We start from the raw sequence: 25,344 nt of genomic DNA, 5'->3' as shown, positions 1-25,344 counted from the left end.
CGGGTGCTATTGGCATCTGGTAAGTAGAGGCCAGGGGTGCTGCTAAACATACGCCAATCCCAGGAAAGCCCCACAGCATCAATAGTGCCGAAGCTGAGAAACTTTGCACAAGTTATATGTTAAGAACAGAGGGTCTACCTATCTGTGCTCAAAGTGTGAAGTCCTCCAAAGAGTTCTGTTAAAACATCGGAATATTCTGTGGCAAGATTCTTCTCCCACTGTCTATGTTCGGCAATCTATCTATATGTTAAGAAATTTACCCGATCTTAGGATAATAACAGTATCTTACAATAACAATGATGACAACAGCTAACACAAATAAAGTGCTTCATATAGAGTTATAGTCAATATTTACAACAATTCTATGCTGTAAATACTGCTAGGATTGTCCACACAGTTAGTTTCTTACCCACAATAACCCTAGGTGGTAAGTGGGTTTATAAGTCCTCAGAATCTAAATGTGATGGGGCAGGACTTTCTCTGTTTCTTTCTTTTTTTTTAAGATTTATTTATTCATGAGAGACACAGAGAGAGAGGAAGAGACACAGGCAGAGGGAGAAGCAGGCTCATGCAGGGAGCCCGATGTGAGATTCGATCCTGGATCCCAAGATCACACCCTGAGCAAAAGGCAGATGCTCAACCACTGAGCCACTCAGGCATCCCGGACTTTCTCGGTTTCATTCCCCACTGTTTATCCAGCACCCAGCAGAGGAAAATACCCATTTTTAAGAGATGAAGACACCAAGAGGCTGAGGAATGTGCTGGAGATCACAGCACCAAAAAGTGGTGGAAATGGGTTCAAATCAGACTTCCGCCCTCACACCCTGCCAGCCTGCCAACTGCTCGATATTTGAAGTCATCAAAATCCAAAGGACCTCTGAGGCCTAACCTTAGATAAATAAAACCAACAGCAACCTAAGCAGGAATCAATCAGGCTGCTTTCCAAAGTTACCAAAATAAAATTTTCCACTTTTCAGGAAGCTGATTAAACAAAACAGTGACCCCAAGACAATGGTGAAGTGCATTTGCATTGCCATGAGTCACTTGAAATCAATCTAAGAGGGTGGCTGGTTTTACAACAAGTTAACTGCTTCTTTTAATTTGAGCAGGGCTCACAAAGCACCAGGCAGGTTTCCCTATGCCAAGTCAGCAGTGCTTTCTCAAAGGACAAATGTCCCCAGTGAGGATGGAAACTCTTCCCAACCATTAGGAAACCAACTCATAGGTCATGGGATACAAGTGTAGACCAGTTAACACTTGACAATTGGTCCAATGGACCCCCAATGCTTGGCTAATCTTAGCACAGTCTTGGTAAAACCACATTTTCCTCAATCAAAACAGATACTAATTGTGACATGATAGGAACTTGCAGGAATTCACTATTTTTTAAATAATAAGAGAGCTCAAACTTTAATGGCTCAGGGAATGTACCAATTTCCCCATTTTCATCATTTCAATAGATTCCATAATTTTGGCAGAAACAACCCATAAGAAACAATTCTAAGAAGTGCTATCTATAAATTGAGAATTGCATTCATCCTTATAAAAAAGACCAAAAGGGGACATGCTTTTTAGTTTTATGACACTGACACAAGTAGACTTTCATTTTTTTAAGTGGAAATTTCTCTCGTAGAAAGGTAAGTATTCTTGACACTATACAAACATATTCATTGCAATTATAAGTACTTTAAGTATTTATTCACAACCTGCTTTTCTCCACAAAGGACCTGGGGGTGACTTTCAAAAGCATTTTTGCTTCTAAAAGGAGGGGTAATATTTATAAGAATCAAGGCAAAGAAAAGATAAAATTAAGAAAGTTATTACTAAAGCCAGGATGGCCAGTACACAGGAATGCAGGTACTACTGTGGTCAGTTACATGTTGGTTTCATGTTGGGACCCCAGCTTCTTGGAAGCTAATGCCAGGAAAGAAACGAGAATGACAAGATTAATAATCCTCATAAGATAAAACTAAGTGACTTTTTTCAGCTCTTCCTGATATAGCAACCTAAGAAAACTCTCTGGTAAATCACTATAAAAATGGACACTCTGATATGTAATAGGCTATACTCTAGAGTCCAAAAACAGAATGTTCACTAAAATATTGTTCATAATTCTACTCAATGCAAAGTGAAGGTGCTAATTCCATACACGACAGACACCCAGTGAAGTCAACTGTTGGGGGGGGCCTTCACAACAGTGCACCATCCTGAGCCCCCCATCAGATCAGGTTATCTGGATACCTATCTGAATGGAGGCACGGAGTCCTCTTCAGCCCATTTGCCATAAATATATTATTTCTTACAACAGAGCTTTACTAAAGATTGAGCAGCCTACTTCAAGACCATAATTTCTGATAAGAAACCAAAGGACAAAAATACTGTGTCAATCACTAAGCATGATGGCAAAATTTATCATCAGAAAAAAATTTCCCAAATGTTGAATTCTAACCTGTATGGGTTATGTCACGGTAGGAAATTTTAGTTAACTATAATCAAGCAATGATGTGGTGCTGTCTCTCAAAGTATCTGCAAACTTCAGGCTGAATTGGCCTCATGTTTTAAAAATACACCATCTCTTTTTTTTTCTCTTCACAACTGGACACCGTTTTTGTTTTGTCTTTCTCCCTTACATAAGAATCTTCTAGATCATTCTCCTCTATTGTCACTCTTCTTGTCTTCTATTAGCACTATTCTTACTCTTCTCATTACTCTAGAATCATTTCTCATTACATCAGAATCCCTTGAACTCTATTTGGGTTTGTGCCTTGAACTTCCACAAGTTTCTCCCTAATAACCATGCAGGCTGAAGAAATGTGGAGGAAGGGGAAAAGTAACTGCAATCCACCATCTTACCCCATCAAAATGCCTAACTATGAAGACAAGCTCAGATGATCAAAGCAGTATATGTCATGATTACAGAGTTTTCTAGGAATCTGAGATAGAGACAAGCCATAAAAGTAAGAATACATAGTATATGATTTTGGCCCACTGGCAGTTAGAAACCTGTTAAGTCAAGCCAGAATTGAAGAGGATACTTGCAAAATGTATTAATGAAGACAAGGCAAGGCTATTATGCTACCAAGAAAGTTATTTATTATGAACACTGGGCTTTGAGGGACAGGAAAAATAGCTATTTCAAATTACTATTTTCAAAACAACTAATATGTCTATGCACTATGTAAAAATATTAAGACAGGCAATCCTACTTTGTGGTGCTGATATATAACCACTACAATGACCCTGAGCAGAATTTAAGAAAATTCACCAGCATTTTTCTTTTCTTTCTTTTTTTTTCCCACCAGCTTTTTTTCTAAGGAATTTTGTTTCTCCTTAATGCAGTAACTTTGGTGCTAGATATGGAAGGTCTCTCATGTCAGGTTGAAGACATAGTGATTTATCCTGTAGCCAGTTCTCTCAATATCTATTACTCATATGGGACTAATTTAATTGGTATATAAATAAATTTGTAAAATGTTCATAATTATGCATTTATTGTACGGGTATTTTCATGTTACAAGTTATACAAGGTTGCCTTAGGCAATAGTGGTATAAATTTAAAAATGAGTCAGTGTAGGGGTGCCTGGGTGGCCCAGTCAGATAAGTGCCTGACTCTTGGTTTCGGCTCAGGTCACAATCTCAGGGTTGTGAGATGGAGCCCCATGACATCCTCTGCAATCAGCAGAGAGTCTGCTTGAGATTCTCTCCCTCTGCTCCTCTTTCCACCCCATCAAATAAATAAATAAATTATTTCAAAAACATAAAAAAGAAAAAATACATAAAAATGAGTCAATATTAAAAAATTCACATCAATAGTAATACCAATGGTAGGTCAATGTGGCCTCAATAAAGGTGGGAAGTCTGAGAAAGCTATGAACAAAAACCAGAGACTGGAAATGTTTTCAGGAGGAAAATGACAGCATAGAAAGATATCCTTCTGAGGATTAAACCAGAAGTGGGACATAGAGGGGATGCCTGGGTGGCTCAGTGGTTGAGCATCTGCCTTTGGCTCAATTCATGATCTGGGGGTCCTAGGATCCAGTCCCACATCGGGCTCCCCACAGGGAGCCTGCTTCTCCCTCTGCCTGTGTCTCTGCCTCTGTGTGTCTCTCATGAATAACGAAAATAAAATCTTGTTTAAAAAAAGATGGGGGGGTGGGGGTGGGGAAGCAGGTTGTCCCACGGCTCATACTGGACTTGAACCAACAGCAGACCATGAAAGGGTAGAAGCCTGGAGAAAGCTGCCCACCATCCAAGAGGTAAGAGAAGCAGATCAAGGTAGGTGTGGGGATTTGAGGTCTTGGGGAAAAGTGCAAAAAAGCGCCACAATTCTCCACACTTTCCTGTATCTGCACCCCTTTGTGATGTGATTGTTGAAGCTCCTCTCCTGAAGAAAAGGAAATCTATTTCCTTTCCCCTTGAGTCGAGGCAGCGAGGCAGCCTCTCCACTCGCTCAGGACAGCAGAATGTGGTAGAAGCAACATTGCGACAGGTCTGCGGGCTCAAGTGCTCAAGTCTTCCTGAGAATGCTGTCACCGGGAGGGCTCCTGAGTATACCCCAGCATATTGGAGGACAGCGACTCCATGCAGGAGAAAGGAGAGGCCCCCGCTGGAGCTAGTCAACCTCTAGAAGCGAAGTCAAACCTGCAGTTGACTGCAAACACAGAAGGGAACCCAGCCTACACTGCAGACTGGCAGCAGCATGAAGGAGGCAAGTTTCTTGCTTGTTTGTTTTAAGCCTCAAAGTTTAATTTGTTTCACAGCAATAGGTAACTGATACAAACAGTACCAGAGACTGAGTAGCTAAAGGCAGAAAACAAGATTCGCATACAAAGCAGAAAGAATAAAGAGGCAAAAGGGTAATAAGACATCAAGCTTTGGGAAGGTATTCCCCCAAGTGCATGGGAAGAGGCAGGAAGGCAGACAAGATGACAGAGCAAACGCAATCAGAGGCATCCAAATATACAGTTGTAGAGAACCAGGACATGGGAGGTTAGGGGAAACAAATGAATAGGGTGGGAAGAGGGGAGTTCAAGAAGTCATCAGAAAAGTGTAACCGCAGGGCTTAGGGCAGTATCTAGCCTGAGCAGACACTCCATATTCTTGCATGAATGAATGCAGTGAGATCTGGCAAGGCGGAGCTCCCTGGGAAAGAGTGGAAAGATAGTTTTGGTAATGTAATAGAAGTAGCCTGCAGGGTGTTAAGGAGGGTCTGGGTAGAACGACGTGGAACCCTTGGTAAAGATTTCTGGTTTGAGGAACTGTTCAGAGAGGTGTTTTAACAGGGGCCCACTGAGTCAGGTGAACGAGTGAATGTGCATGGTCCTTTCTCTTGGGACTCTACAACTCCAAGTGGGCCCAGTGGCCTGCATCCCCTGGGAACGTACAAGCAATGCCAATTTTCAGGCTCACCCCAGACCAGTGGCTCTGCACTTCATCCAGAGGCCTAGTTGACTTGCATATGGGTCCCAGTAGGAGAAACACAGCTCTGGGAGGTACAGAGACAACAAACCAAGAGAGCCTTTAATTACATCTTGAGAAAGTCATTCTGTTTTGAATTTCCTTTCAAGCTCTCCCCACCGCACTCCTGAAATCAAAGACAGAGTCTCAGTTTGGTGCTAACGGGTCTTCAACACCTTCCTCACACTTGCAAATCTCCCTTTTCAACAAACAGAGGGCAAAGCCTTAGGCAAGCAAGGTCTCCAGTAAGCTTTTGATAATGGTGTTTACTCCCCTTGTGTTTATTTTCAGGATTTTCTTCTATGTGAAAAAAGTGATAGGGTTTTCCATTTGTAGTGGTCTTCATTTCACATTTATCTGAGGGGGGGAAAACCTGCGTTAAACAAAAATGTGAAGCGTATCAGAATGTGGATGGAATGAGAAGCGAGCAAAAGCCATCACAAGGGAGGTGAGAAACTGAAACCTGGAAAATCCATAGTTGGGGGGGCACTTAGAAGATACTTGGGGCACTGGTGGGAAGGAAACGGGAGAGAAGGGAGCTGCCTGTAAAACCAAGAATATGTAACAGTCAGAAAGGGATTAGCACTGTGGGAAGCATTTATCCCAAACAGCAGAACAGCTCTTCTCCCTCCCCACTCCCCCAAACCCTGCCCCGGGGTCTGGAAAAATCAACCACAGTCTGGTTCCCAGACAAGAGGGGAGAGCAAAGTAGCAATGTTCCACATAAAGTGAAAGATCAGAGTTCCCTTCTAAAAATGAGAATAGCACAGGCTGGACTGCAATGGTAGAAGTATTGGACTCTCCGTGGTAGAGAATGTCCTAGAGAATCAATGGATGAACAAAACCATAACCCATCAAGGACCCAAGTAATCCGTCATTAGCAAGGAAATGGACGGTATTAACTTGAGTTCAGTCACCCTCAAGGTGAAAAATGCTGCTGCCTGGGGGCTGATACAACATACACAGCAAAAGGAGGAGGGACTGAGGGTGTTGGTGGTGCCAAGGACAAAGGACATGTCTTTATAGCCAACATTGGACACCAGTCAAGGACTAACAAAATTGGCCAGTGGTGGAACCAAGGAGGAAGAGCATAAAGAGCATAAAGAACTCAGGTTTCTAGGGAAGGAGACCCAGTGAAGTTGGAGGTAGGCTGGGTTTGATTAAAAAAAAAAAAAAAAAAGCATCAATTAAAAAAAAAAAATCTAGTTTAAAAAACGTTGATTGCAGATTGACCCATACTCAAAACTACTCAAAACAGTGAGGACCGAAGAGATGGCAGTATAAAAATTCAAGAGGTATTTTTAAAAAGAAGAGAAATGTGGGCCTGAAATACGGGTAATCAATTAAAATCAGGACATCAGGACATAAGGATCTGCAGTTTCTGCAAAGAAGAACATAAATCATTGGGTATTTTAAGCATGTCCCAAATACGAACCCCGAGTGAAGAAAGTACTGAAAAGCTATCTTGTCATGGTGCATCACCAAAAGGGGGCCCTCCAGAGAGCAGATGAAAACTAAAATATTGAAAAAGGTTACCAAAATATAGTGCTGTACTTGTTACATAAAAATCTCAAACATGAAGATACCCAAGAAGGGTTTCTTGGACCTCACCCATCATTCGCTCCCAAGCACCTGCTGAAGTATATACTTTGTCTCTGTCCACTCATCTCTTCTTCCACAGCAATGACGTACGTAGCTGGGCACATGGCTCAGCCACAATACAGACCACACTTCCTGGATACCTTAAAGGCAGAGGTGTGGTCATGCATTTCAGTTCTGGCCAGTGAGAAATAAGCAAGTGTCATGTGACAGCTCCTGGAAACCTTCCTTTTCCCTCCATCACCTCCCTCCATGTTGAACCATGGATGCCAACTGGAGCTCTACCCTGAAGGGTCAAGCAAGGGTCACATGAAAGGCAGAGGTAGGTTGGCACCCAGTTGTCTATGATGTGGCAACAGCTCTGGACTACTTACCTCTGAAGTTCACTAGAGGAAAGAGAGGTGATGTCTACCTCATTCAAGCCATTGCTACTCAAGTTTTTTTTTGTTTTTTTGTTTTTTTGTTTTTCTGCTGGCCAATCCTAACTAGCACACTCTTCTTGGCCTTTTACTGAAGTCTCACTGTCCTTGACCGTTTGATCTTCCCTGACCAGCCTGAACACTTGGATTGAGAAAAGTCCTTTCAAATTCCCCTTCTCTCAACCCCTGTATCTCTCTCATTCCTGCGTAAACAAGATTCACCACCCCATCCTCACCACCCATCATTCCTTCCCTGTCAGCAGCGCAGGAACTACTGAAAGGGGAAATTGGAAATAAAATTTAAGCTTAAAAACGTCTCTCAGAGATTATCAGTACAACCACAGGCCAGCTCCTCAAGAACAGGACAGGTGACTCCTCACCACTGCACTCCCACTGTCTCCAAGTATCCGGTGCATAGTAGGTCCAACATGCGTTTATCCAAAGTTTAAACTATCACCAGATCTACTCAACTGTATTCTTACTTATCTCTAGCTCGCATCATATCACATGTTCCTTTACATGCTAAGTAAGCACTCTTCTAGATGCCAGGCATACAGTGATCACCAAATGTCCCTACCCTCACAGAGTTTTACATGCTAGTGGAAAAAGGCAAATGGGAAATAGATGAATAAATGAATAAACGAAAAATTCAAACAGGGATACATGCTATGAATTAAGTGATGAAACAGTGAGAGGAGGCTGGGGCGGGGCAGCGGTAGATTTTAGATATTCAGATGGTCTTAAGCGGTCAGTCCTTAAGTAGAGGGAGTAGTGGCCAGATCCCAGGTAGAAATAGGCAGGGTGGATCTTGGGCTTGTCACACAACTCCCCCACCCATTCCCCCTCACATTCTCATCTCCCTCTCTCCCTTCTTCCTTCCCTCCTTCTCATTCTGTCCCTGTGTCTCTCCATCCCCATGTCTTTTCCACTAAAATGTGTATCTGAATCTTCAACCAACCTCTCCTGCTCGACTAGCTCAAAGAAAGGGTTACCCGACTTTCAAGGCTAATCTCCCTCTATCAACAGCCTTCATTCCAACACCAACAGACCATCATTAAATCACTCTCTGTTTGTGAGTTTTTAATTTCTCCTTCAAATGTTCTCAGGTACAGTATTGAAAATACACTCTCATTTTCCTCCCCCCCACTCCGTTCAAACGGCCATCCTCTGCATACAAATACACCACAAACTTGCATACATACACATATGGAAACACACACCTATACGCGCAAGCAGATGTACCCCCCCCCCCCCATACAGGCACACATCCTTAACTAGATCTGTTTGGTGAAACCTCAGATCTTTGACCACAGAAGCTCATGCCTCCACACCCACATCTCCCACCAAAGGATACTTCTACACAGATGAAATGCATTGTCCCATGGGACCATCCTACAAAAGTCTCCAGAGGGACCCTGGCTAGCCTGTCATGTTCATGCAGAAGTCCTGCCTAGAATTCCTTCTCTGGCCTTCTCTTCTCTAACATCTCCTTTTCCTACTTGCCTATTCCAAACCTGATAGCCTCTGTGAATTCTTGTACTTGACCACAACACCCTTCAGAAGCCATTTCTCTTAACCAATCTGTTCCTGGAGCTCTTCTACCTACTAGAGTATCTCCTTAGGTTCACTTATATTCTGCACTCCCCCCCATCTTTCTCTCATACACATACACATACACACACACACACACACACATTTCATGAATGCTCACATGCACACACCTGCTCTCCTATTAAACTAGAGGTTTCTTAAGGTGAACCACATCCAATGTCAGCCCCTAACAAGAAGCACATTCCTAATAAATACTTAAAAAGTGACAATCTTTGTATCTTATTCAATAAACACAGGCTATTTCTGGTTTCCACAAAGAATAATAATAAGCATGGACAACTCAAGTCCTCAGAAATCTTCAAAATTGGCAGGCTTTACTTCACTAAGCATTTAAATGGACTTTCTTTCCTACCCGCCTCCACTTCCCCTCCCAATGAGGCAGAAACTTTGCTCTCCCTTTGGGGAAGCACTGCTCCAGACTCTCAGCCCACGTGGTTTCCATGGGGATAGCGATCCCCATGGGGATAGTACCTGTCTCTGCTCCTGAGAGAGGTATGTGACTTTGGGCATGGGCAGAGGACCCAAGTCTGTCCAATGAGCCTACATCCAGAGAAGTTTCTCGAGCAAATAGGAAAGAATCTGTCCCTCAGGGAGGCTGAGCTATGGGGACGTGCCTTGGAGCTACTTCTGGACACCCTCCTACTACCTGAATGGAGTCTGCCAGGGAAGCCAAGCTGATGAAAGCAGAGCTAACAGAAGGAAGTGGTGATAACATCCCTGGAAACTCGGTCCAGCCAGACCGGAGACAAAATTCACTATCCCTTTTCTATTGAATTAAAAGTTTAAGGATTTTTTCCCATTTGCAATCAAAAGGATTTTCAATCAAATACAACAGTTTTAACTACCTCTTGATTAAACATTTTTATCAGAATTTATATAAAAGCCAAACAATAAGGGTCGAGTTTCTCATTAAAGACAAACAGGCACGAAGGAGGAGCAAGACAGATCTACTGAGTATGCTTGAGTATCCAATATTTCTAGTAAAGTTTACCTCATTTTTTTCCCAGGAAATCAACTTCCAACCAATCATACATACTTCATAAAAGTTTTCTATTCAGTCAGCATTTGGGACTTCTACCTCTTATACTAAGAAAATTTTTAAAAGAAAGGGTAAAATTGTTATTATTCTACAGTACAACAAATCCCTCGCTCGTTACAAAGTAGAGGGCAAATCGCTGCAAATTTTCACAATATGGTACTGTCACTGACATCACATCAATTTGGAATATTTAAAAAAAACTCACCTCCATCACCACGTTTAATATAGTTCTTTTTTTAAAAAAGATTTTATTTATTTGACACAGAAAGCGCACAAGCAAGGGAGCAGCAGAGGGAAAAGGAGAAGCAGGCTCCCCAGTGAGCAGGAAGCCCAATGCAGAGCTTGATCCCAGGACCCTGAGATCATGACCTGAGCCAAAGGCAGCTGCTTAACCGACTGAGCCACCCAGGCACCCCTAATACAATTCTTCTATATAAACAGTCCAGTCAGTGTGGAAAAGGCCACAGTCAACTTGCAAAATAGAAAAGGCCTACCTTAAAATGCATCTCTAAGAGAAGGAAATCGTATCATTCAAATATGTATTTAGAGAAAATCCAAATACTTCCTGGTATCAGCCAGTTTGTTTTAACTTCTGGATTACCAAGACATTCAAATTATTCTTTTATAAACGAAATAAAATCAAATTAAGATTAAAGACAGAATGTTGGTCATAAGAGAAGGGCCATTTCCCCATGTTTGATGTGCTTCATACAAGCATAGAACATATTTAAGAGAACATGGCCTCCTTGAGGAAGGGATTAAGGATACAAACCTAGGAAACAAAGAAAATAATCTACTACGAAGGGTGAAGATAAAGCCTATCAAGCTCATGCAGACCTTGAATAAAAGCCTCTGCTTATGTTTAAACAGAGTTTGGGTTTTTTTTTTTTTTTAAGAGTTCAATCAATCCATCTTCCAAATACATTTATCTATAAGAATACTTCGCAAAAATCCTGTTCTTCCTCATCAAGCACACTCAAAACAGATGCTCCAAGATATTCATGACTTTGCTAACATCATGAAATCCAATTTGAAATTGTACCCCTTACATAAAGAAAAGACAGGAAATGTTTTCATTCATAAATGGCTGATACAGTTTAAATTGTTATTCTTATAAATTTTCCATCATCTCCACTTAACAACAGTTTAAAAATGTTTCTTCCCAAACAACTATTGAGATAGAAAAAATATACCATCATGTGTGCATGCACACATGTGCACGGGTACACACACAAATATTCCTTTTTTATACCATTATTGTAATGAGACAGCAGGATTTGCAAGTTTTCTGAGTTTCACACATTACTTCCTGACACACTGGCCCACCAGGTGGGGAGGTGAATCTGGAAACTCGGGGAGGCAGGGAGTCACCTGCATTTCTATTGCTCTACTATATACAGGAAGACTCCCATTTTGGTTCCTGGGCCTTGAGTGCTCTCTTGAACTCCAGTGCACTGGTGCAAGTGCCTACATGATGTCTCTGTGGGAATATTCCATCAAAATATCCAATGTCAGCGTTAGCTTTCCTTCAAAACTAGCTTCTCCTCTCACCTCACTGCTTCTGCTTCAGGTCCTACCATTTATCCAAGGCTCCAGTTCACTCTGAGTCACCTTGGCTCCTCTGTCTCCCTCCTAAGTTAGGGAGATGCACTACTTAATGCCCGTGCACACCCCTCCTTTCCATCCATGTTTCACATCTTAGTTCAAATTCTCTCACACCACTCCATTGGTTGTGGCATCCTCCCTGGTCCCCCCACCCCCAACCTCTTTTCGGGCTCCACCCTAATCTAGGCAAAAGCTCAGATTCTTACTCACTCCAACCAAACCGTTGGCCCACTCCAAAGTCTTCATGTGTGCTCAGTAGTAGAGCCATTGTCTTTCCAAAGGCCTTCTTTCTTGCTAATAGAGCATAAGAATATTGATGCTCATGTGACAATGTGCCTGGCCCCCAGGGAATGACATGAGATTAGTCTAAGCTGATCATGGCAATCTTCTTGTCAATGACTGGCCTAGAGTGGTCATGTGATCCATTTCTCATAAATAAATAAAAGAGCCCAATAGAACTGTTCCCAGGAAAGCTACTCTTTATTAAGAGATATACAGAGGTTTGCTATCACTCCCACCCCCACCATGACCTTGCTTTCCATGTTCCATGCTATCATGTGAGGACATGATGTCTGGAGCTGTGGCAGCGAACTTGTGACCATGAGGAGGCTGCTGAAACTTCAGGAATGGCAGAATAAAAAGAAAAAGAGGGTCCTTGAAGACGTGATTGCCTTCAACCAAAACAACCTGAGACTGCCTACCTAAAGACTTCTTTATCAGTAAACAAAAGTCCTAATGCTATCTGCCAGTGTTTGTTGGGTGTTCTGTTACCTACAGCCCAAAGCATTCTTTTTTTTATTAAGATTTTATTTACTTATTCATGAGAGACAGAGATAGAGAGAGGAAGAGGCAGAGACACAGGCAGAGGGAAGAGCAAGCTCCCTATGGGGAGCCTGATGCGGGACTTGATCCCCGGACCCAGGATCATACCCAGAGCCAAAGGCAGGCACTCAACCACTGAGCCACCCAGGCATCCCAGCCCAAAACATTCTGACAAACCCTTAGAACAAACTCTTTACCTTACCACTGGGAAGTCCTCTGTGCCATGCTACTCACAACACAACACCAGCATCACGTGGGAGCCCCAGCTTAGACCCCAGGATTCAGAATCTCTAGGGGTAAGGTCTAACAGTCTGTGTTCTAAAAAAGCTCTCTAGATGATTCTTGAGCACACTGAAGTTTGAGAAACACTGCTCTGTAATATGATAACAAATTACTTTTTTCCATTCACCTACTACCCTATATACTGTAAGGAATACTGGGGTCTGTATTTCTCCAGTGAAGGCAACCCCACTTCGCTAGGTTTGAGCATCACATCTGTCACTTGTTTAACTCTACCTCTTCTTAAAGTTTTCAAGCTCAAGGCCTCCTGGGACTTGAGAGGAACTCCAAGGGAGTATGAGAAAGTCAGAGTGGAGAGGAACATGTTGCCATGCAAGGGAACAGGTCCAGGACTGCCAGATTTATGATTATGTCTGGAAAGAAAGAGAGAGAAGAAAAGAAAGAAAGGAAAGAAAGGAAAGAAAGGAAGAAAGAAAGAAAGAAAGAAAGAAAGAAAGAAAGAAAGAAAGAAAGAAAGAAAAGGAAGAAAGAAAGAAAGAAAAGAAAGGAAGAAAGAAAGAAAGAAAGAAAGAAAGAAAGAAAGAAAGAAAGGAAGAAAGAAAGAAAGAAAAGAAAGAAAGAAAAGAAAAGAAAGAAAAAAGAAAGAAAAGAAGAAAGAAAGAAAGAAAGAAAGAAAGAAAGAAAGAAAGAAAGAAAGAAGAAAAAGAAAAGAAAGAAAAGAAGGAAGGAAGGAAGGAGGGAGGGAGGGAGGGAAAAGGCTGAAAATCTAGATTTACATGCAAAGATTTTTAGAGAGAGACAACTAATGGAACTTTTTAAACTACTGGTACATATTAGATAAAATAAGTCCTCAAGTATTTAGCATCCCCCTGACAGCTGTGACCCAAAATAGATAGTTCTTAAAATATCTACACCTTACTTTAAATGTTGTGGCCACATACATTCATTGACTTTATCTTAAAAGCCTAAAATTAATTTTCTATGGCTTATTATGTATTAGCCTCTAGTGGACACAGGGTATTCATCAATATTTATTCCCTGTTTGCAAAATGGGTGGCAAATAGTCAGTTTATGAACCTTCAAGTTAGTGTTGGAAGGACTATTTTATCCATTAGTTGGTGAAGACTAGACACTTATAAGTATGAGCTTCTCAGGGGCCTATGAAAATGTTTAAAACGTGAGAGAAAAAGTTAATTGGCCACACCACACACACACACACACACACACACACTACAAAATTAAAACTAACAGATGCCTACAAAATGTAAATATAAGTCAACTAATGAGCATCAGCTCCAACAGGGTATATTACTAGTATGTCATAGCACAGTAAATGCAGGATGTGGATACAGCCATTTTAACGTCTGATATGATGTGGAGGGGAACCACATCAACAGTGCTTGGGACCTGCTGAGGTCCTGAAAAGGCCCTGATTCTCAACCTGGAACCAATGACTCTGTTGTTAGTCTTGTCTACTTTAGAGCAATCACCAATCTCCTTACCTATTTCTACTGCCCCTCAAGGTTGCTTACTCCAAAGGAGGATCCTCAGCCTAAAAACAAAGTTTTCAACCATGGCCGCACACTGGAATCACCTAGGGAGCTTTAAAAACACTGCCACCTGGTTTCCATCCTGGAAGACTCTTACTGAACTAGTCTGGGGTAATGCTGTGAGCCTGAGAATCCTCCATCGCCACTCCTACCATAGCTAGAGTCTAGCCATTTTAGAAACATTTTAGAAACATTCAGGAAAACAGTCTCTGGAATAGCAATCTCCCAGTTACACCATCTTGTTAACTAGATTTTCTTTCTACTGTCAAGTCTTTGAACAAAGGAAGATCCTGGTACCATCAAGTGTTCTGATTATCTAGAACAGAGGTCAGCAAACTGTTTCTGTAAAAGGACAAATACTAAATGTTTCAGGCTCTGCAAGCTATGCAGTCTCTGTCACAACTATTCAACTCTGACACTGTGGCCACGGATGATATATAAACAAATGAGTGGGGCTGCGTTCTGATAAAACTTAATTTATGAACACAAATGTGAGTGTTGTGTAATTTTCACAGTGATGAAATGTCATTTCTTTTGATTTTCTGCCATTTAAAAATGTAAAAACCATTCTTCACTCTAAACTAAACAGGAACACTGGCACCGGGCCAGTGGGACCCGTGAGCCACAGTTTGCCAACCCCTGACCTAGAACTATTCCACTGCAGACCTAAAATTAATGAATGACGGAATTCAAATTATTCAATGAGAACTACATCAAAAGTGGTCAGATTTACATCCTTCACTCATTCAACTAAATTGTCCATGTAGTTGGGACATGGAGTGTGGAACTGTCCACATAGTTGAACATAAACCATAAATGACCTATTAAAACATGACTTTCCAAACCTCATCTGCATAGGAGTTTGCAAAAACTGTAAAGAAGCAGTGCACAAGCATGTTTTAAGGGTCCCACATAAGGATTTCAATAATATGTTAATTTGCTGCCAACATTTAAAATTCAGGATATTTCACATAAAAACTCAGATTATCATTCTCTTGGAAAAATAACTGCAAAATGTGGATACTGGGCCCGAACGTTGGCATGGCAACAATCTGCAAGTGCTGAACAAGGCTACCTCTTTAAATGGGCCATGTTCTCCACTTGACCACAAATCCTATCTTCGGATAGGTTAACTGGATGTCCCTAGAGGCATTTTGCTTTTATGACTCCTTCTCTATGGGCCTTAGAAAAACCTTACATCTCTTACATCTCTTTCACAACATGGCTTCAATATCTCATTGGAAGACCTCATATGAAAATCTCTCCATCTGCTCTCAAAATTCAACACCTCCAGACACCAAGGCCCTAGATATGAAATCATTGGTTTTCACGCCAGAGCAAGGTATCAACTTAAGAAGAGTTTCAGTCAAATCCCCCTCTCAGTGTGTTCTCAATGCGAACCATGGTCTCCAATAAGATAGACAAATGACAAATGACCCTTCAGGTCTTCTCATCTTCAAGCCAACCAAGGTAGAGAGGCCAACCCTAAGGAGGTAGGGTTAGGGTAAAAGCACTCACATCAGAACATCTTAATTAAGCAGAGTGATCAATAACACATATAGTATTTAGAAAGCAAGCTTTGGGACTGATGGAGTAAAACCAACAAAAAGACTATTCTGCATAGGATAAGAAGTCAATTGCCAGATTTTGAAAAAAAAAAAACAAAACAAAAAAACAACCTAAGAATATGCAGGAAAAGCTAGTAACTAGAGTTTGGTCATTAGTAACCCACACTGTGTGATTTCACCTGGCTCACACCCGCCTTCAACACAATAGTTTATTTTGGGGTGGCCGACTTCTGACAACTACATGCTTATTGATACGATGCATATTATCTTCTTACAGGTGAAAGGACCCCGGGAAAGAAAAATTTCCAGGTATATACAGAGTGGGTCCCTAATGCACTTGAGCAACATAAGCCCAACCCCCCTTTTTTAAATATAGGTGTTAGTTTGTTAGCCACATCAGAAAAAGAAATGTTCAAACAGTAGATTTTCCACTTGAAATTAAAATGGAAATTAGCCCTTAGAAAGCAGAGATGACTGTAAGTTTATACATCAGTGGCTGGTTCATGAATTATTAACTGATTTTAATGATCCTGGCTATATTTTATTTGAAGTTATTCTCCTACTTTCAACGACTTTTGAACCCTCAAAACTCTTTCATCCATTCTCCATAGACAGTACACTTTCTGCACGCTGACATTTAAAAAGGATCCATATACTCACAGAATATAAAGATAATACATACATATAATTTATACAAAGGACTCTGGTCGTTTGTTAAAGACAGAAATGAATGAAACCCTATTATTCACGGTTTGTAAATAAATTTAAAGATAAGCACTAACTTTTCACTTGTTAAGCCTGGAGCAGAGGGTTCTGTATTTCTTCTTCGAAAGTTTCCCAGATGGTCATTAAAACAAGAAAGGGCAGAAACATACTTGCTTTGAAACCCATCATTTCCAGAATGATAATACATGTCATCGAAAGTTAAGACTTCAGAGATTAATAATTACAGGTATTTCCAAACAAAATAGATGCATGTCCTGGTATGCTAGTTTTTACATTTTCTATACAGATCTGCATTGAATAGTACCACTTCAGACACACAAGTTAGCTGTGAAACAAAATGCTATAAACCGTTAATTAGCACTTGCTGCTTTATACCCATAAAGTTAATACTTCCTCTTCTACTACTTTCTCCCTATAAAGAAAAATTACCGGGAATAAAATTGGGTTTTTCACTGCTGAAATTAAGAGTAGGAAGATAAAGTATTGGGACTTGAATGAAAGATTATTGTATTTTTACCTGCAAGGAATTAAATGCAAACACCCCTTAGACTAAGTACAATTTAATTTCTACCAATATTAAGTGCTGTGCCTGACTTTTGTAAATCTGGTGTACACGCAGCACGTACGACCACCAGACTGCTGAATTACTAAGAAACCAGATTATTTCAGGCAAAAAGCTACATCAAGAAAATATGACAGTAAACCAACTTGCATCCTCACTCCTGAAGTTGAACAAGCATCTCAATAAACAACGGCAGGTTTCGAGCTTTCTATACCCTCCTGAAGGAAATGTTCTGACTTTAAATGGACTCAAAATAGCTTTTCTCAAAAAAATAAATAAATAAATAAATAAAAAGAGACACACACAAAACACCCACAATTTCCTCTGGTCCCTTGAAGTACCCTTGGGATCTCAGCGAACAGAGAGATTTGCCATGCACTGCAGTGACTGGATTAGTACAAAAGGTTTCTATTTTGGTGTCATTCGAGTGTTGCTGATCTTAAATCAGGGAAAGAAGTAGTTACATTAAGCAAGGTAATGGCTTCCAAAAATAAGAGCATGCCCGGTTCTCCAAGGCTTGCATACACAGGCCAAGTTGTAAGGAGATAAATAATACCCCACTGGAACAATTAGGTGGATTCTCAGAAACACGACATACTTAATTAGGCTGCCTAAGTCCCTAACTGAGCATACAAGGGGGACTTTTTAACGCATTTAATAACCTGAGTAAATCCAAAATCAGAGGACAGAAACGAAAACCTTCACCCAGGCCCCTGCCATAGGCCTTTTCTTGCTTCTCTTTCAACGCTTAACCTACCACTCTGGGAATTTTGAGAGAATGAACTCCCTCCTCCCGGCCCCCGCCCCCCAGCACCACCAAAGGGTTAAATCACCCTGAATAATGTCCCTCCGTTGTATACTTGGTGTGTGTGGGGGGGTGGGGAGGCCCGCGATGCCAGGCGCGGGGCTGGGGGACGGGGACACAGGGGTGAGGCACAGAGACCCCAATGGTCTTTCACAAACTTCACCACTGGAGTTGGGAACGGAGTATAAACAAATAGAAAGGAACACGAGCCTCCATCAGCCACGGGGCACAGCAAACTGTTCCTCACTCTCTAGATACAATTCCTCCTCTTCCTGTTATTTATTCATTAGTTTTGTATAGCACCTTTCTTTCAGCGGCTCCTTATTTCCTCCTCTGTTATCCAAGCAATCATAAACAAACTACGATTTGAAAGAAAAGGGGGGGGGGGGAGGGAGGAGCAGGGGGGAAGGAGAAAGAAAAACCACATTCAAAAGGCACAGGCCATCCAGAGCACAGCTCTTTCTCTGAACATCGCCCTCGGGGTGATGTTTCCTCCAAAGCCTGGCCGCGGGGGCTTCAGGAAGGACCGGGAAGGGGAGTCCGCGCCGCCCCGGCCGCAGGGCTGCGCCTCCCGCACCGACTCGCCGGGTCCGAGCTGCGCCCGCTGCCCCGGCGAGACCCACCTTCGCCCACCTGAGACGCGCGGTCCTCGAAGTTGGCGCGGGGGCTGGGGGCGGGGCGGACCGGGTGGAGGTGGGGTGACCCCGCGCGTGGTGTGGACGTCTCCAAACCCGATCTCCCCGAAATGCAAAACTTACCCCTCCCCAAAAAATGAAAGATGAGAAGCCGCTCGCGCTAACCAGGGAGGGGCCGGCACCTCCGTCCCGCGGTCCGAAGCGCCCGAGCCAGAGGGCAGCAGAGGCCACCTGCGGGGGTCCCAACACTTCGCCCCCCCCCACCCCCCGCCCAATCCAGGGCACGCTCAAAAGTTTGTTCCTTTCCTCCCCCGAGCGGCCCCGGGTCCAGCTCTCGAGTGCGCGGGGAAGGTAAGAGGGGCGGGGAGGGGGGAGGGGGCGGCGAGGTCGTCGGACCACGAGATCGGGGACTCCTGCGTCGCACCCCCCTCCCCAACTCAGGGGCGCTGGGACCGTGTTTACTAATAACAACAACAAAGAATCACAAGCGTGTCCCCTCCTTCGGTCCTTGGGCTGCTCTTCGCTTCTTTGGGGCAGCAAAGGGGAGTCGGCGGGGCTGGCGGTGGGGGCGCGCGGGGAGGGAGCGCCGAGCGCCGGCAGAGGGACAAAAAGGGGGGGGGGGAAGGGGGCAGAAAGAGTGGAGTGGGAGAGTTGGACAGGGACGAGGGCGCAGAGGCAAAGGAGCGGAGCGGGAGAGAAAAGTGCAGCGGGCGGGGGCTGGAGAGCGGGGCGCGCCCGCGCCCGGGATGGGGAGGTGGCCCCCGCCCCCGCCCCAGCCCCCCGGCCCCCCGGCCCCCCGGCCCCCCGGCCCCCCGGCTCCCCGGCCCCGGCCCGGTCGGTCACCTTGCTGTAGCCGTAGTACCCCAGGCACTGCGCGAAGTCCAGGCCGCCGGGGTCCCCGGCCGCCGCGGGGTAGAACCTCACATCCATGCCGGAGCCGGGCCCGGGGCCGGGGGGCCGGGGGGCCGGGGCTGGGGCTCGCCGGGGCCGCTGCCCGCCTCCTCGCAGCCGCTAGATCCACCGTCGGGGGCGCCCGGCCGGGGCTGCCCGCGGGCGGCGCGTGAGGGGCTCGCGGCCGGAGGGGCGCCGCGACCCGAGCCCGGGGAGCCCGGGGAGCCCGGGGAGCCCGGGGAGCCCGGGAGCCGCGGCCGCCGCACACAAAGGCGCGGCCACGCGAGCCGCGGGAGAGCGGGAGGCGGCCCGGGGGACGCGCCCCGCCGGGGCACCGAGGCAGCGCTGCGCGCGGGCCGTGCGCCCGGGGCGCGGGGCGCGGCGCGGGGGCCCGGGCGGCGCGGCGAGTTCAGGTGCGCGGGGCGAGGCTGGGACGGCGGCGGCGGCGGCTGGCCCCGCTCCTCCTCCTCCTCCCGGGCGGACTGAGCAGAGGAGCGGCGGAGACAAGGGGCCCGGCCCCTCCCCTCCTTCCCCCCTCCTGCTCCGCCGCCGGTCCCCTCCCCGCGCCGCCGCCGCTCCGCCCCTCCCACCGCGGGCAGCTGGCGCGCCGCCCGCCCCGCCGGTGCGCTCCCCGGCCCGGCCCGCCCCCGGGCGCGCCGACCCCGCCCCGGCCCGCCCCGGCCCGCCCCGCCCCGCCGCGGCCCCTGCCCCGCGCCCCGCGCCCCGCGCCCCGCGCAGCCCGGCAGCGCCCGTCGCGCGCGCCGCGGCTCCCCCTCCCGGGCCCCTCTGCTCCCCACCTCGCCCCCCTCCCTCCCTCCCGGTCCTCTTTGTCCCCGATGCCTCGGAGCGCTCCTCGCTCCCTTCCAAGCCTCGGCCGCCGGCCCGGTGCCCGGTGTGGCCCTCCCAGCCCCCCTGCCGCGCCCCGCGGCGCCCGGCCCCCGGCTCCCGTCGCGGCGTCCCCTCGCCGTCCGCTCCCTTGTCGCCCCTCGCCCCGTTTGTCCCTCGTGGGGCCGGCCCCCGGCCCGCCTGCCCTCCGCCGCCCTCCCGCGCGAATGGCCCCTGCTCGGCGGCACCTCCCCGGCAGCCAGCCCGCGGGAGGGCCTCCCGGGGGCCGGGGCCGGGCCCCCAGGTACACCTGTGGTGTTCTCCAGGAGGGGTGTTGGGGCCTGACCTTTCACAGGTAGGCAGACTCGAAGCTTCCCGGGTTAAGCCTCGTGTCGGTTCTCTTCGTGTTTCCTTTGCTCTTGTTTGTATTCGGAAGGCATTTGAGTAACTGGATCTAGGCGGATCATTCACTGCTCTCGGAGAGAAAATGTCCCCATTTTCCTAAAAGGTTCTGGGTGATTAACTTCCTCAAACTGCACTCACCCACCTCCTCTTTATTTCTTTCTCTTTCTTTAAGCTACATCTCGTGTGTGTGTGTGTGTGTGTGTGTGTGTGTGTGTGTGTCTCCCTCCCCCTCCTTCCCTCCACCCCCCCCCCCTTTATTGCTTTGGGTTAATTTGAGAGTTTGGCCCTCAGCCTTGGCGAAGGGAAGTGACTTTATTGCCAGACGAGAACGTTAGGGAGAGGCGGTGAGAGTTAGCCCCCCTCCCCAATTTGGTGATCTGGAAGCTGCTTTAACCGGAAGGGAGAAATTCTCCAATATCTTAGCGGACACTCACGAACACTTTCGTCTCCCGAGCACACTTTGCTGGCCCGCGGCCTGAACTTTTTCAGACAAGCACCGAATGGGTTGCTTTTCACTTCTTCTGTTCTCCAAAGTAGGCTCTCCAGCGTGGTGACACCTGCGTATGTACCTTCACCCAAGATTACGTTTCTGGAACCAAGCAGGAAAAATAAACGTCAATTAGGTGAAAGTGTGTGTATTTGCTCTTCTCTTAGCCGAAACGTGTGTTTGGATACCGCCGGAGAGAGCGGTGTGTATTCAGGGAAGGAACAACTGTTCACATTGTCCCTGGGTTGACTCCAATCCCCCCTCCCGAAAAAGCTTAGGTCCTCTCTTCCCGGTCTCCATTTAACGTTGACAACCCAGCGGCGCTCCCTAATGGCCCAGCGGGTTGCACAAATTGGCAGCGAGCTGAGATATTATCAGGACAACACCCCATTGAGCAGGTTCTTGAAACGCAGAAGTGGAGGCCCTTTCTCTGGGCCACTGGGCGCCTGTGGCCTTTCCACCAATCAGAGCTGGAGGTTGCAGTGGCCACCTGTTGTCTCGCAAGAGAACATCTTTTAAGTTTCACTATTAGTATTTAACAATGGCATATATAGTGCAGCATCTGGCCGCAGGAGAGGGGCAGCCTGCTGATCCGAGGTACCAAAAAAGAAATTATATATTTTTCCCAGATAGTTGTTAACAGGAGCCCAAAAGGCTGGGAAGCAGAGTTTTTCATCGCACGTGTACATTGCCCACCTTGTGCTTGTGCTTGTTCTGTTGTGCATCTGGAGCAATCTGAGCTTGATTACACAGGATGAAGGGAAGTATAATCAAAGTTACGGAGAGGCTCAACCTGACGCTGTAATCAGAACTCGAGGATCAAGAATACAAATATTCACCGTGGAAACCCCACTAGCTGCGAGAATGGGAATTGCATGCGGGCTCATGTGTTGCATGGAGCCCTGAGCCTTTCCAGTAGACACTGGAGACTGAAGTGACAACCTTGTCCCAGGAGGCTCCCAGGAGTTAGGAATGCTGGGTCACATCCAGTACCACCTCTTGGCCCTTGTTTTGAAAATCCCTCTCCCTGTTATGATGCAAATACCTTTGGGAAGGGATATTTGGGAAGGGACTGATATTCATCAGTCACTATTTTATTATGATGATGATTTAGGAGGCAAGGTAAGTGATTTCTGAGTGTAGACCTTGATTAAAGAGAGGAGAGGAAAAAGAAACTGAGGGGGTCTGAAGATCTGTATGTTAAAGCATTTAGAATGAAATAAAAATTTGCTGGAACAGAAACAGGTCATTCTGGAAGGCTGCTGACCTCAGGGCTTTGCCCACAGTCTCCAGGCACTCAGCAGCTACTTGTTCGCTGTGCCAGACACTGTTTTAAGGCACGCATGAATGAGAAAGAGGGTCCCCAAAGGACACGGGTGGAAATCCTCCAAACCCGCTGTGGTTTGGACCCGTCACAGTCCTTCACACACACACATCTGTGGACACACATGTACTCATACCCTGTTCCATCCACTCACCTGTCCTGACACAGCTACCGGCGCTATGGAGAGAAGCAATCTGATAAACAAATTCACATAGAGTAGGAGGGATGCCTGGCTCTGCACCTTCATGGTATTTGTAAAAGAAAGCTCAGTGCTGAACATGCTTGCTCAAGAGCCCGAGCTGGATCGTGGCTGTATCCCAAGAACCTTGCACCGTGCTTGGTACTCAGGGGGGTTGCAATAAATTAATATCCATTTAAGCAAGAACAACGAGAAGGAAGAAAGGCAAGGAGAGAGAGAGGGAGAAGCGGAAAGAGGGGGAGGGCAAACAGATGTTTTAATAGTGGAAAAGCATTCCCAAGGGAATCCGTCAAGGTAAGACTTGAGAAGAGTGAACCCAAGACCTCTCATGTGGATATATAGGAACAATCTACCTGAAGTGGGGTGGGGATGGGGGCTCTTTTGCACTCTGCTGCTTTAGATCTCTTGTATACAACAAAACCAGAATTCTGTGTTTTTTCTTTTAGAGCTGATCTGATCCACCTCCCTGTTGCATTCAGAATACTGCCTAATTTTAAGGGTTCTGGTGGATCTGAAGCCCATCCATTAAAAACTTGAGAATGATGCCTTTTAAAACATTAATGCAATTGTAGCTGCCATGCTATTTGTCATCTTAAGGGTGTCACCTTTTTCAGGCTGTCAGCATTTGTTTCTGAAATGCCACAGACAAAGGTTTCCTTTGTACTAGGTTAGCCTTGAGTTTGAAGAAACTTCTCCAAGAACATATCTTAAACATGCTTTGATTTTATGCTGAACAGTGCTAACAGTTACTGATGTAGAAGGACAGCACTAGAGTCAGTTATACAGAAAATACAACTTCTGAGCATAAGAAAAATCCCGTAAGGTTTTTGTATGATTTGAGTCAAAATGATCAGTCTTATTAGCTTGATGTTTCCAATTGAACAGTACGTATGATCCAAGAATCTCAAAAAAAAAAAAAAAAAAAAGCTTTAAGAGGTTCAGTGAAAATAAATCGTTTTTATGAAAGCAGAGAAACCATGACGGGAAAACTATCTTACATCTTGACAGAATCCAAAAGCTGTATTTCTCTATTCTGTCTCCAAATTAAGCAAAAAAGTTCCCGTGAGGACTGCACTAAACCTGCCGAATTTTATACCCAAAGATCTTCCTGAGACCCTAGCTTTTAGGGAATCTGTGAGTGGTGATTTAACCTCTCTGTGAAGTGCTTGCCCAGATGAGATGAGATTACTATTAAACATTATATACAGTTTAATTTTCCAGAGTTTTTGGTCATGAAAAGTCATATCCAAATATTATGATCCTTGTTTGCAGTATGTAATGTAGCCAAATTAACAGCAGCTCCAAATGGAAATTAACAAGGCCAGAGCGAGTTGAATTTCTTCTCCTCCGATTCCCATAGTAACAGCTAATGTATTATATTGGTAAAACATTTTATATTCGGTTTTACGTCTGAATTTGGCTTCATGTCATAAAGCATAGCATTTCTATCCAACATGGATTCTTTGTATCTGTATAACTCATCTCCATGAAATTTAGAGTTCCATGTCAGAGATTCACCACTTCACATTCACAGTCTAAATCACATGCAGATAAAATCAAGTCGAGATCTAGCAAGGCTCTCGCGACAGCGCATGTACACACACAGTATAGAGGAAGCATTCCGACCCTGGGCCCTCAATACAAATCCCCTGTGCAGACGCTAAAACTAATCACCAGGGGAGAGTTCCACATAGGAATGTAGTGTGAAAAAAATCCCCAAGCATCATCATTGTTAGCTTCAATTTTCAGTGAATCCAAACTTTTCAGGTCTGGAAATATGAGCCATCTTGATATTTTTACTTAAGTCAAAAAATACGGAAACATGAGCAAATTGGGGGAAAAAATAAGCTCACTTTTCACACATGTTTACGTGTATGTATGTGTATATATATGCATACATATATGTATACACACATATATGTGTGTGCATGAGATATATACGTTTGTGTGCATGAGATTGCTTCTTACATTACTGCAACCAACTTTGGCCCTATTGGTCTCTGTGCTACCAGGCACAAGAACCACTCTAGAAAACCAATCATTTTCCCAGTTGACCATTACTTTTACTAAGAATAGATACACCCATAGGTTCTGACAGATATATAGTAATTATGGAACAGTAACCCCCCCAAACCCCTAGTAGCAAAAAAGTACTGAGCCGAGAATTCATTCCCAGAAATATAAAATGCAGCAACTATTTGCTTGTGACCTAAGTAGCTCTTCAATAAAGCTATTTTAAAAACCAATACACTCGACACAATCAGGAGGTGTGCAATTTTCAGTGTGTTTACACTCTGCCTTAAAAAAAATATCCTGTATTCACAGAAATCCTAAACTGTTGTCCTGCCTGTTTTCTGAAATATATTCTATTTCTTTTAAAGTGAAAGAATGACCTCTTTTGCAGGAACAATTTTCAGAGACAGCGTGTTTATCAAATGGTTTCTCTGCTTTCATAAAAACAATTTATTTTCACTGAACCCTTCAAGATAAGCATCAAAGCCAGGAAGAATGTACAATGAAGTTTATAATTACACTCCAGAAACAAATACAGGGTAGTTTTTATTTTGCTCAAGTG

The 25,344-nt window shown here is 44.9% G+C and overlaps 1 protein-coding gene across 6 annotated transcripts in view; it reads right to left on the bottom strand.

The window, feature by feature from the left end:
* Window positions 1-20,920, bottom strand: part of TOX3 (TOX high mobility group box family member 3) — a 106,164-nt gene extending 85,244 nt beyond the window's left edge. For 4 of the 6 annotated variants that reach the window (XM_025447509.3, XM_025447507.3, XM_025447510.3 and 1 more), the window contains exon 1: window positions 19,482-19,640. In XM_025447509.3, coding sequence (XP_025303294.3) covers window positions 19,482-19,568 — 87 coding nt within the window. In that variant the 5' untranslated portion in view covers window positions 19,569-19,640. Of the gene's footprint in view, window positions 1-19,481; window positions 19,641-20,700 lie in introns of those variants that run through there. The other 2 variants (XM_025447511.3, XM_025447512.3) reach the window with 2 other exon arrangements.
* Between the last annotated feature and the right edge of the window lie 4,424 nt (window positions 20,921-25,344).

The sequence above is a fragment of the Canis lupus genome, chromosome 2 (genome assembly GCF_003254725.2).
Source record: "Canis lupus dingo isolate Sandy chromosome 2, ASM325472v2, whole genome shotgun sequence".
In the NCBI taxonomy this organism is placed as follows: Eukaryota; Metazoa; Chordata; class Mammalia; order Carnivora; family Canidae; genus Canis; species Canis lupus.
The sequence above is the reverse complement of the archived record's forward strand: the minus strand, read 5'-3'. Positions and strand labels throughout refer to the sequence as shown.